The 13,735-nt window shown below is 43.6% G+C and overlaps 1 protein-coding gene across 1 annotated transcript in view; it reads right to left on the reverse strand.

Annotated features, from left to right (window-relative positions):
- Window positions 1-1,150: 1,150 nt before the first annotated feature.
- The window catches only part of slc9a3 (solute carrier family 9 member A3), a 178,351-nt gene continuing 165,766 nt past the window's right edge, over window positions 1,151-13,735 (reverse strand). Inside the window, exons 14-17 of the mRNA XM_033016529.1 lie at window positions 12,378-12,444; window positions 8,856-8,948; window positions 7,426-7,666; window positions 1,151-1,286 (exon numbers count right to left, since the gene is read on the reverse strand). Coding sequence (XP_032872420.1) covers window positions 1,283-1,286; window positions 7,426-7,666; window positions 8,856-8,948; window positions 12,378-12,444 — 405 coding nt within the window. The 3' untranslated portion in view covers window positions 1,151-1,282. The remainder of the gene's footprint in view (window positions 1,287-7,425; window positions 7,667-8,855; window positions 8,949-12,377; window positions 12,445-13,735) is intronic.

Raw genomic sequence — 13,735 nt, forward strand, 5'->3', positions numbered from 1 at the left:
TAGTCAATGAGATTTATTGCACACGCACAAAAATGTTTCCTCTTGTGCTACAGTTTGAGGTGAAAATTCTCTTTTTTTTTTAGCCAGAAGAAACAACTTAAGGTATGTTTTTGCTGAAGCCCATGACAAAAAATTGCCTTTGTCTTTCCCCAATACAGCCACGACAATGTTAACATTTATTCAAATTTCACAGCCCAGGGAATCAAGCGTTCAACTGTGACCAACAAAAAATCACCTGCGATGCTGTTGTTTTTTTAAAGAAACCTTTCACCTCCATTTGTCTGGAGGTCGACTGGGTGATTAATTTCCATGGCTCGGAGTTTTTACAGCACTCTGTCACTGATTAGAATTGCATCTGAAATTATATACCATAAAAATACTCTACAGCCAAGAAAGAAAACCCAAACTGTAACAAAAAAAGCCTATAACACCTTATAAAGTAATAACTTGGGGATAGGAAGGAAACATATTTTTTTCCCCTCAGGACCCCTGTAGAAGTAAATGTGTCTTATATAAAACCACAGAGATTACTCTCTATACCCTCAAACTTTTAAATGGAGTGCTCCAATTTTTCCCAAGACTTGTGCACTGCTGTGGAGCTCCTTTAAGGTTCGAATGGCATAACCAAATGACTAGTTAACTAATTAACAGGCTCTATGTTTTTTCTTTTGCTGGTGAAGCAATTGACTGTTGTGCTTAAAACTGTGTTTCTTCTTGTTCCAAGGAATGAGGGGGAATGTGGCAAGAGACTGGGAGAGACCCAAGTTTCTGGAGAATTGGATAACGCAAAGGCTTGGGCCGATGGAAGGAGCGGCGATTCTGCACCCGCTTGGCTGCCGCAGAGTGCATCTTAGTGTCTTTGCTGATCAATGGTTTCTGCTCCTGTGTCCCTGCATCCTTTGGACTACTGTCCTCGCCCTCTTCACAGAGCGTGTCGGTGTATTGCACTTTTGCGTTGAGTTCTTTGCTGTCAGAATGAGGAAGCTGGACATCCTCGTTGAGGCTTGCTTCACTGACCTTGTCAACAGCAGCTTTGGAGAGCGTTTCAGCAGAATCCTCCTCTTGTGCAACCACGTGTTCGGAGATGGTGGGCACCTGGGTTTCTACGTTTTCCAGTGAGGAATAGCTCGGCACCCAGTTCTTCTGGAGATAAGGAAAAACCCTCGAGGGCCTGTCAGCACCAGAGTCATTTTGACTTGCTTGGTCATCTTTCCAGGAAAAGAGTTTTTCATCCAAGTTGGAAGGGCTAGGTAAAGGAGGGGGACTTGGGATTGTCTTGGAGTTACCTGCACAAAAGCAAAATAAAGTCAGTGTAGGAAAATATGTCGCATTTAATCAACTGAAAGATGAAAAACCATCTCAAACTGTTCAATTTTGCTTCAGTCCTCTATAGATGTATTCATTTTTTAAATGGGATACAGATGTAACTAAAATCTAGATTTCATTGTCTATTACTCATTTCCATGGACTTAAAGGCAGTGATGAGTCAACCTCATTGCTGGGACAGGAGTCACATTTGGGGGCAGACAGCTAATCACTGTCTCCTCAAGGCTATGGCAATTAGCAATAAACAGCCCAATTCCTTCCCTCTGAACAATTAGTGAACCAGGTGGATTTTGCGATAATTTCACAGTTACCATTTCCAATTTCCCAATTCTTTAAAATTTCAACTTGTAATTTATTATTTCAGGGCAAATTCTCCAGCTTCTGACAGTCATGAGCCTGGGATCAATGACTTGAAATTTAAGCACGACCAAAAAATAAAAAATAAATGGAAAAGTACTTTGGAAGCAACTCAAAACAAAAGAGTTTTGGTCTCCTAATTTGAGGAAGGACATCCTTGTGATTGAGGAAGTGCAGCGTAGGATCACGAGATTGATCCCTGGGATGGCGGGACTGTCATATGAGGAAAGATTGAAAAGACTAGGCTTGTATTCACTGGAGTTTAGAAGGATGAGGGGGATCTTATAGAAACATATAACATTATAAAAGGACTGGACAAGCTAGATGCAGGAAAAATGTTCCCAATGTGGGGCGAGTCCAGAACCAGGGGCCGCAGTCTTAGAATAAAGGGGAGGTCATTTAAGACTGAGGTGAGAAAAAGCTTTTTCACCCAGAGAGTTGTGAATTTATGGAATTCCTTGCCACAGAGGGCAGTGGAGGCCAAGTCACTGGATGGATTTAAGAGAGAGTTAGATAGGGCTCTAGGGGCTAGTGGAGTCAAGAGATATGGGGAGAAGGCAGGCACGGGTTATTGATAGGAGACGATCAGCCATGATCGATCATGCCAGGCTCGAAGGGCCGAATGGCCTCCTCCTGCACCTATTTTCTATGTTTCTATGTTGGCGGCCTGTGGCACAGCGGAAGAGTCGCTGACTTACATCGCTTGCAGCATTGGAGACCTGGGTTCGATCCTGACTAGGGGTGCTGTCTGTACGGAGTTTGTACATTCTCCCCATGTTTCCTCCCACGCTCCAAAGATGTGCAGGTTTGTAGGTTAATTGGCTTGGTGTAAATGTAAATTGTCCCAAGTGTGTGTAGGATGGTGTGGGGACTGCTGGTCGGCACGGATGATTGTCAGAATGCTTCATTGAGTCAAACCCATTTATTTCACCCAAACTATATTCAAACTTCAGAACTGCTAAATATTAAATTGATTCAGTGAAGATTTGAAATTACTGGCCAATTGGCTAATCTCCAAGCAAAAACTAGAGGCACTGAAAATCTGGATGTCTTCTGCAATGCAGTGCCTTATTTAACACAAGGCATTTGTTTAAAAAAGAGCAGTTTTCCACAAAAGATTACAATTCAATTAGGGCAAGGGTCAATATTTTTGAGGGATATTTCCCTATTCCTTTATCAGATAGAAACAGAAATATTCTAATCTTCCAGCTTCCAATTCATTTTGACCTAAAGAGCTTGATCTCGATGTTGAATGAGATAAGCCAGAGGCCAAAGAACTATGGATATCACTAACCAAATGTTGACAATATAATATACCAATAAATCACACAGCAGCAACAAAACATTTATAGGGTGGAACTAACAGCAGCCTGAATGTGCACATAATACTCTTAGAAACTCAAAGCTTTGTTTATATTATCACACTATCGTAATGTGTGACTTTAATTCAATGGCAAGAATTCTTTTTTTTCCCCCATAGCAAACCATGGCAGACTCTAGAGATAAATAGAAAGAATGTCACAACAAATGGGAAGGAAGAAAATAGTTCTATTAACCAAATGACAAGAGAAGAGCGAGAGAGGAAATAATATCAGTTAATCCAAGTTTCAGCAAAAGTTAATGAAGCGTTAATTTAATCAGCAAAGTTGTAAAACAGTGCTAAGTGATAGTAGGCTTGATGATGAGAGAAAAGTGGAAGATGCAGACCCCACAGCCTGTAGAATGTAGATGGATTTCATCATCATTTGTCAACAGTTTAAACTTCAGGTTAGTAACAATCGTGCTCAAAGTAAAATTGGAAGTGGTGGAATAACCGTTATGTCCAAATTAATTATTTGAAAAGTTGATTTCCCGCCTATTTTGTTTCACTTAAAACAAGAAAGTGTGCTCAAATATTGGGATTATCACTTTAAACGGGAGAGTGTGCTTGAATTTTTGGATTATCACTAATGATGACTTTAAGCCATTTCAGGTGGTCAGGATCCAGGCTCACAGATCAAGGTGTGTGTACACCAGGTGCAGAGTACAGCTCCCCCTCTAAAGTTAGACACAAAATACTGCCATAACTCAGCGGGACAGGCAGCATCTCTGGAGAGACGGAATGGGTGACGTTTAGGGTCGAGACCCTTCTTCAGACTCTCTCCAGAGATGCTGCCTGTCCCGCTGAGTTAGTCCAGCATTGTGTGTCTATCTTCAATTTAAACCAGCATCTGCAGTTCCTTCCCACACATTCCCCCTCCAAAGTGACTAACTCGCTTTTGTGAACAGGCCAGGACTCTATTCTCTGGAGGGCAGGAGGATGAGGTGATCTTATAAAGTCTTAGAGAGTATAAAATCATGAGGAATACATCGAGTAGATGCACAGAGTCTCTTGCCCAGAGTAGGGGAAATTGAGAACCTGAGGGCATAGGTTTAAGGTTAAGGGGGAAATATTTTATAGGAATCAGAGGGCAACATTTTCACACAAAGACTGGATAGACTCGGCTTGTACTCGCTAGAATTTAGAAGATTGAGGGGGGATCTTATAGAAACTTACAAAATTCTTAAGGGGTTGGACAGGCTAGATGCAGGAAGATTGTTCCCGATGTTGGAGAAGTCCAGAACAAGGGGGTCACAGTTTAAGGATAAAGGGGAAATCTTTTAGGACTGAGATTTAAAAAAAAAAAACATTTTTTATACAGAGAGTGGTGAATCTGTGGAATTCTCTGCCACAGAAGGTAGTTGAGGCTAGTTCATTGGCTATATTTAAGAGGGAGTTAGATGTGGCCCTTGTGGCTAAAGGGATCAGGGGGTATGGAGAGAAGGCAGGTACAGGATACTGAGTTGGATGATCAGCCATGATCATATTGAATGGCTCGAAGGGCCGAATGGCCTACTCCTGCACCTATTTTCTATGTTTCTATGAGTGTATGAAACCAGCTGCCGGAGGTGGTAGTTGGGGCAGGGACTATCGCAGTTTCACAGGGACTATTGCAATGGTTAAGAAGCGATTAGGCATGTACATGGATAGGACAGGTTTAGAGGGATATGGACCAAAAGCTGGCTAGTGGGACTTGTGCACATGGGACAAGTTGGCGGTGTGGGCAAGTTGGGCTGAAGGGCCTGTTTCCACACCGTACGACACCGTGACCAACAGCATGAGGAGGAATATTTACCGTATTGAGCTGGCCACTTCTCCCTCCCATTCCAATTGAACCCCAAAGAAACTGCAGATCATTGCAATCATCCAGTCAGCCATTAAATTCAAACCCATTTACTGAGATCCATCCACTGAAACACAGCCAAGTATTGACAAATCTATTAGAGATAGGAAAGTTAGAGAATTAGACACAAGAAAAAGCACAAAGGTAGATGTACAGAAAATGAAATAGGATTAAGATGTACATCAAAAATGGAGAGATATGAACAATAGCCAAATCATAAGCTTTAAGATTTGAATACCAGGTGCTCAAAAAACAAATTAAAATCGTTTTTAAACTGTCGCTTTCTAATGCTTTTCATGTAACAATAAACGTGCCATTTGCTGATAAAATCTCATGTCTTATCTTGTACTTTACTGACCATCTTATCTTGTATCTATATTCTTTACTCTAAACTAACAATCATTAAACATTTTCTATTCAAAATATTCCACCTCTGCATAATTTTAAACAGTTGTGAAATGAACTCTGGAATTTTCTGATCTTATTAAAAAAAAACTCACGTTTACCTCAGTGTTTCTTAACATCTATACTTCCTAACACCAGCAGCCAGCATATGAACCTGTTGTACACTCAACAATTTCTCAACATCTGTTCGATAAACCGGATCCCAAACCTGCACTGAGTTCTGCAAATGCACACCAAGCTTCACGGTTTTAAATAGATTCACAATTATATCTGCATTTTTAAATCTCGTACCACTTGTCTGAAAATCTTAAGGGCCTGTCCCACGAGCATGCGACTCCATGCGGCAAGCGCGACCTAAAGGGCCTGTCCCACCAGCATGCTCCTGCATGCGGCAAGCGCGACCAAACCAGAAGCGGGGGCCGCGCGGAGGTCGAGTGAGTGACATGAAGTTCGAGCGAAGTCCGCGGGAAGTTCGCGCGTGACGTACGGTATCGAGGCGGCTGCGGGCCGGTAGGCCGTTGCCGCGCGGAATTTTTTAACACGGTCAGTTTTTCGGAGCCCCGCGCGATGTCGGGACCAGCTCCGCACAACTCCATACGGCTCCAGCGGTCGAAGTGGGACGGGCCCCGCGAGGCCGTACAGCTCAAGCGACCACGTTAGGTCGTGCTTGCCGCATGGAGTCACATGCTTGTGGGACAGACCCTTAACTCGTTTAATCATCTGAGGGTTATTTATGAGATATAAACACTCTGTGACTTAATAAACTCCAAGTCGTGCTGCTCCTTCATATTTCCCATTCTTCCCTCAAATTATGCTTTTAAAATCAAAATGTCACTCCTCATGATCGTGAGTTCGGTCAGCGTTTTAACGATTTCACCACTTTATATGCTAACAGCATCCAATGAACTTAATCTGATATTTTAGTATCAGCTACAAAATTAAGCAACTTTACCTTGAGTTGTGTATAAATCATTGATACATGTAATTAAATGGCTGCTTCAGAACAGAACCTTGAGGTTTCACAACCTATTCCAAATACTTCAATAATGTTTTCTATTTAAATTCTTTCCTTCAAAGTTGTTCTTTTATTTCAGTTCATTATATTTCTACTGATTCCACACCTCTATTTTCTCCAGCGGACTCCTCTGCAACTGTTATCAGGCAACTGAATCATCCAAGCACAGCCAGACAGCACCCCTGAACTACTTTCTACCTCATTGGTGACCCTCAGGCTATCCTTGGTCGGACTTTGCTGGCTTTACCTTGCACCAAACGTTATTCCCTTATCAATGACTCGATTGTAATCATGTATGATCTTTCCACTGGCTGGATAGCATGCAACACTGCACCTATACTGTGCAGCATTGAAGCAGGGCAGCGTAGGTTCACGAGATTGATCCCTGGGATGGCGGCACTGTCATACGAGGAAAGATTGAAAAGACCAGGCTTGTATTCACTGGAGTTTAGAGGGGGGGATCTTCTAGAAACATCTAAAAGTATAAAAGGACTGGACAAGCTAGATGCAGGAAAAATGTTTCCATTGATGGGTGAATCCAGAACCAGGGGCCACAGTCTTAGAATAAAGGGGAGGTCATTTAAGACTGAGCTGAGAAAAAACATTTTCACCCAGAGAGTTGTGAATTTATGGAATTCCCTGCCACAGAGGGCAGTGGAGGCCAAATCACTGGATTGATTTAAGAGAGAGTTAGATAGAGCTCTAGGGGGCTAGTGGAATCAAGGGATATGGGGAGAAGGCAGGCACGGGTTATTGATAGGGGACGATCAGCCATGATCATAATGAATGGCGGTGCTGGCTCGAAGGGCCGAATGGCCTTCTCCTGCACCTATTTTCTATGTTTCTATGTACGTGACAATAAACTAAACATTTCAACTGCACATCGTCTTGTCTCTAAATAACCATGAACCCAGCATTAGAGAGGGAACAGTTCCATTCATACTCCTCAAATGGTTATTGGCTGCTTATCATTTTCTCTTAACCTCGGTATTCAGTAACTTCACCTTTCCTACACAAAAATAAACTTATTACGTTTGAAACGTTTGCAAGTTCTGCGAAGAATGGAGACCAATGGAGATCACAATGCAATGTTATGGAGTACGTGGAGAATGAAATTACATTGATGATTCAGGTAGGAAAGACAATGGATGTTCCTCTGAGATGTCGGCGAGCAAAAATGAATCAATGGATCGAGTGCTGAGCTGCATAGGTGTAAGGCGCCTGAAGGTGTTGGGACTCCTTGGTAGCTGTAAACGTGCCCGCTGAGATGGGATGACGGTTTCTTCTCCTGCCACCCATGGTGGAGTCATTTGGAAATCTGACTGCTCCTCCTCGGCAGAAAAGGTCGGGTTATCGAGTCCTGCAAGATTAATTTGGTGTGGCAGAAATAGATTAGTGAAAAGAATATCTGGAGGACACCCAAGTTACTTGTCGATGTAATCTAAAGTCACATTATGGTCAACTGTAAACACTGCAACATCTGAATCCACGAAAAGAGAACACAGCTGGGAAAAAACCCCACAAGTTAGAACGTAGCACGGGCCCCGACGATATGGAGAATTTGGTCATAAGCAGCAATGTTTGACATGTAGCATTTCCAGAGTTTGTGAGGAAATGATAGGATGTACAGATTGGCGTCTCCCAAACCCAGTGTGATTCAACAGCCTTGGAATTGTCGAATGCGTGAATGTTGGGTCTGCCCTTAATGACTGGAGAGGTCTTCACATTATAATTATAAATTAAAACCTCAGCAGCAGCAAACAGGAAATTGTAAATGTATAATGGATGTGCAAACCCTCGTTATAACGGACTAGACAGGGGGGGGGGAGAAAGAGGGGATGGCGTTCATTATTCAGATTGTCCACTATAACCAAGGTATTATCATTGTATAAGTAACTACAGTAGAAACAAACAACTGCAGTTGCTGGCGAATGCACAGAAAGGAAGTAAGTGCTGGAGTAACTCAGCAGGTCAGGCAGCTTCCCTGGAGAGCATGGATAGGTGACGTTTCGGGTCGAGACACTTCTTCAGACTCTCGGTCCGGAACTGGGCGTGGAATCCAGGTGAGTTGTCGGCACCGCCCTGCTGGAGGCCGGGGAGAGGAGAGGATCGGCGGAGTCAATGGTCGCGGCTCGCGGGCAGCCAGAATGCTGGCATTGTCGGTGGTGATGGCAGATAGGGCCTGCAAACCGCAAGGAAGCTGCATGGGCTGAGGGTGGCGCTAGTTACCTCCCTAGCCGGGCTTGTAAGCGGCTAGGGAGGTAACTAGCGAGATGATGGGGTGGGGGGGTGGTGTCGGCAGCCTGGCCCAGAGGCAGCACGAGAGGCCGAGTGAGCTAGGGCTGGCCATCGGTAGCTCCGTCCGTTATTACCGAAATCCATTATAGAGGCCCATTAAAACAAGGGTTTACTGTACTTTAACAAGAGCAGCAGAATCACCCGATAACGGTACACTCTTCAAGCTGATATTTTCCATTAAACTTTTAAGACTCAAATATAATCCAAAGAAATATTAATTACATATCCATTCTATAGATAAAGTAGATTACCATTTCTTGTTTCGTCTGTTTCTGCACTTGGGGCAGTAATTAGGAAACTGATTCCTCCATCTGCTGCTTCATAATTGTCCTCTGTGTCAGAGTCTAGAGGAATTGGAAAGGAGACAGCTCTTAGGTATATAACACATTAAATTCATTCAGATGGTTGTACAATCAATCCACCATTCATCTCTTTGGCAGGCGTATTGGATTTGAAATCAGATTTTACTGAGTAAAAAAATTATTTTGACATTTTGGAGATACAGCATGGAAAGAGGCCCATCAGCCCACACCAACCACTAGTTCACACTTTCTCCATGTCACCTCACTTTCTCATCCACACGCAACAACACTCAGGGCATTTTACAGAAGCCAATCAACCTGCAAACCTGCATATCTTTGGGATGTGGGAGTAAACCGGGGCACCCGCAGAAAACCCACATAGCCGCAGGGAGAACGTGCAAACTCCGCACAGATAGTGCCCAAGGTCAGGATCGAACCCAGGTCTCTGGTGCTGTGAGGCAGCACTACTCCGCCCGTGTAGGAAAGAACTGCAAATGCTGGTTTAAATCGAAGCTAGACACAAAAAGCAGGAGTAACAGCGGAACAGGCAGCATCTCTGGAGAGAAGGAATGGGTGACATTTTGGGTCGAGACCAAAACATCACCCATTCCTTCTCTCCAGAGATGCTGCCTGTCCCGCTGAGTTACTCTAGCTTTGTGCGTCTATCACTCACTACCTACCAGCTGTGCCACCCGAACAGTCTGGCTGAAATCCCATTGACAGATTCAATTCAGCTTCTACATAGAAACACAGAAACATAGAAAATAGGTGCAGGAGTATGATCATGGCTGATCATCCAACTCAGTATCCTGTACCTGCCTTCTCTCCATACCCCCTGATCCCTTTAGCCACAAGGGCCACATCTATCTCCCTCTTAAATCCAGCCAATGAACTGGCCTCAACTACCTTCTGTGGCAGAGAATTCACCAGATTCACCACTCTCTGTGTAAAAAATGATTTTCTCATCTCGGTCCTAAAAGATTTCCCTCTTATCCTTAAATTGTGACCCTACAAGAGCCCTTAGTAGTTCTACAAGAGCCCTTAGTAGTTCTACAAGAGTCCTTAGTAGTTCTAAAGAAAATACAATTTGAATTCATGACCATATCTTCCTCGTTTTGTGAAGAAAATCTGAAATGCTGAGCAATAGCTCGATAAAAGAACAGAGGATGGGGCATGATGCTGGGACTGTAACATGATCTGCCAGATCCTAGGATTTACTTAAAGGCAGAAGATCATCCATATAGGTGACCTTCATTTTATTTGATGAGAGCTGGGGACCTATTACATTTACAACTTGGTGCTGCACAGTCACCTAAACTCACACAAGCCAAGAATTTGGGATGTTCTTGGCCTGCAGGCCTCAGCAACTCAATCCAAATGGATGGAACAAAAACCTTCCAAAAACGGTGCAGCTCAAACAGTTTCTGAACCTCCCCGCATATATAATTTCAATTCCAAGGCCAACTGGAAGTTTTATTCTTGCTGACTCACGATGACAAAGTTAAAATGGAATAAGGCAACTTTACAACAAGGAATTGCCTGCAATCTACATACAATCAGAGTTAACTATCGTTGATCTCGATTTTATGGCAGGTTAAGAGGAAGCAAACTTGCATTCATACAGTAGCTTTAAAGACACAAAAAACAAATGTTGTCAATAAAATCAATCTGAACCTTCATCTCTGTTGTAAGGCTGGGGGTACATTAGTCTATGAGCAGACTGCAAAGAACCACAGGCAATAGCGATGACTGTGAACAGATAATCTGTTTTACCGAATGTTGGATACCAGGGATTAACTTCCCTGCTCTTCTACAAAACAACATTCAATTACAACATCCACAGCACCATCCCAAAAGGGTTTAATTACTTCCTCAAAGTCAACTTCATAGTGTCACTGGAACAATATTGGTCTGGCAGATGTTTCCATCTTTTGCCTGTGATGGATCACCACAGTGAGCCAACGTTGAATTACCAGCTTCAGTACCTCAGAGAAGCGGAGAGACTGGAGTGTGCCAAACCCCTCTCAGTAGAGGAACACTTCCGACAGACTATTTGCTGATTGATGCCACTAGTCACAATCAGACAATCCCAGCTTCCTGTATTCAAGCTCTGAGCTTGCCAATAAACCTACATTGAGTAGGTTTTCCAGTATTCAAAAGGAATAGCTGTCTATCCTGTGAGATAAGTGACGCTAATTCCCCCCCCCCCCACCCACAAACTAATGCCCCTGTCCCACTTAGGAAACCTGAACGGAAACCTCTGGAGACTTTGCGCCCCACCCAAGGTTTCCGTGCGGTTCCCGGAGGTTGCAGGTGGTTACCGGAGGTTGCAGGTAGTGGAAGCAGGTAGGGAGACGGACAAAAACCTCTGGGAACCGCACGGAAACCTTGGGTGGGGCGCAAAGTCTCCAGAGGTTTCCGTTCAGGTTTCCTAAGTGGGACAGGGCATTACAGAGGCGGTAGACACATGCAGGAGACTGCAGAATCTAGAGCCTTGAACAAAAAGAAAACAAAGTGCATGGGGTCATCGCTGGTCGGCACAGACACGTTGGGCCGAAGGGCCCATTTTCTTGCCATCTCTCTAAAGTCTAATGACAGGTGATGTCACAGGTCGGGACCCTTCTTCAGACAGAATAAAATGTTGACATCCCAAATAACGCAAGTAATGTTATTGTAAATCATGCAGTCAGCATCAATGAGGTTTGGAAAGAAGAGGGACAAGGTAAAATAACCATATAACCATATAACAATTACAGCACGGAAACAGGCCATCTCGGCCCTTCAAGTCTGTGCCGAACACGTATTTTCCCCTAGTCCCATCTACCTGCGCTCAGACCATAACCCTCCATTCCTTTCCTGTCCATATACCTATCCAATTTATTTTTAAATGATAAAATCGTACCTGCCTCCACCACTTCCACTGGAAGCTCATTCCACACAGCTACCACCCTCTGAGTAAAGAAGTTCCCCCTCATGTTACCCCTAAACTTCTGTCCCTTAATTCTCAAGTCATGCAGGTAGATGGGACTAGGGGAGAATACGTGTTCGGCACGGACTAGAAGGGCCGAGATGGCCTGTTTCCGTGCTGTAATTGTTATATGGTTATATGGTTAAGTCCTCTTGTTTGAATCTTCCTTACTGTCAATAGGAAAAGCTTATCCTCTGTCTATCCCTCTCATCATTTTAAAGACCTCTATCAAGTCCCCCCTTAACCTTCTGCGCTCCAAAGAATAAAGACCTAACTTGTTCAACCTTTCTCTGTAACTTAGTTGCTGAAACCCAGGCAACATTCTAGTAAATCTCCTCTGTACTCTCTCTATTTTGTTGACATCCTTCCTATAATTAGGCGACCAAAATTGTACACCATACTCCAGAATTGGCCTCACCAATGCCTTGTACAATTTTAACATTACATTAAGTGTAAAATGTACACTTTATTTACACTTTTATTGTAAAATACAATGTGTTTACCTTTATCAATGTGGAATGCAACAGTCTGCGTTGGGATTTTTCCATTTGACAAAGCATCGCTGTGTTTCTGTAATAAAAGCAGAGAAGCCTCATCAGAAGTCAAAGGAGGCTAGTTTCATGATGGACATTTCATTCACATGTTACCTATCATTTGCTAAATAACTTTAATCATAACTAGACTCATTACCTTGATCAAGCAGCATGGTGGCACAGCTGGTAAAGATGTAGACTCACTGAACCCGAGACCTGGATTCCATCCTGACCTTGGGTGCTGACTGTGTGGAGCTTGCATGTTCACCCTGTGCAACCCTGTGGGTTTCCTTTGGGTACCCTGGTTTCCTCCCACATCTCAAAGATTTGCAGGCTTGTAGTTTAACAGGCTTGTAGTTTAATTTGCCTCTAATGTGCAGGGAGTGGATGCAAAATTGGGGTAACTAGTGTGAATGTGTGATCAATAGTCGATGGACTCTGTGGGCCAAAGAACCTGTTTCCGTGCTGTGTTTTTCATTCAAAAGCTTGATATACTGTAGAAAACATGATGGCTTTCACCCCCTCTACATTTCCATATCATCTTGCAAGGAGCAATCGACCTCATGTCATCATTTACAAACTCTATTTGTATCTGTGAGCCATCCCATCAAGTTTAGTTTAGACATAGTGTGGAAGCAGGCCCTTCGGCCCACATAGTCCACGCTGACCATTGATCACCCACACACTTGTTTGGTGTTATCCCACTTTCCTATTCTGCACACACCAGGAGCAATTTACAGAAGCCAACTAACTTACAAATCTGTACATTTTTGGGAATGCGGGAGGAACCCCAAGCACCTGGAGGAAAACCACGCGTTCACAGGAAAACGTGCAAACTTCACACAGACAGCAACCGAGGTCAGGATCGACCCCTAATCGACAACTAATCAAATGCCTCAGTACTTACCTCCAATTATGGACAAGAGTGGGTGGAAAGAGGTTAATAAAAGGGAAAAAATGTTTACACCATCAGAACCCACCGCATACGCAGGTTATACTGTTGTCAAATTGGGATGTTTACCACCTACTGTGCCAGGAGCAGGAATATTTATCCTAGCAACCAAGGATAGAGGGGTAGATCTCCCTCTCCCAGGCACCAGTGGCATTCCAGCCTCCTGCAATATCTTCCAGACCATCTCTGGGTTTCACATGTATCCAAAGATTTGTGTGTTAATGGGAGAGGTTGAGCAGGCTGGGACTCTATTCCTTGGAGCGCAGGAGGATGAGGGGTGATCTTATCGAGGTGTATAAAATCATGAAAGGAAGAGATCGGGTAGATGCACAGTTGCTTAAGAAGGAACTGCAGATGCTGGAAAATGGAAGGTAGA

The sequence above is a fragment of the Amblyraja radiata genome, chromosome 2 (assembly GCF_010909765.2).
Source record: "Amblyraja radiata isolate CabotCenter1 chromosome 2, sAmbRad1.1.pri, whole genome shotgun sequence".
Classification (NCBI taxonomy): Eukaryota; Metazoa; Chordata; class Chondrichthyes; order Rajiformes; family Rajidae; genus Amblyraja; species Amblyraja radiata.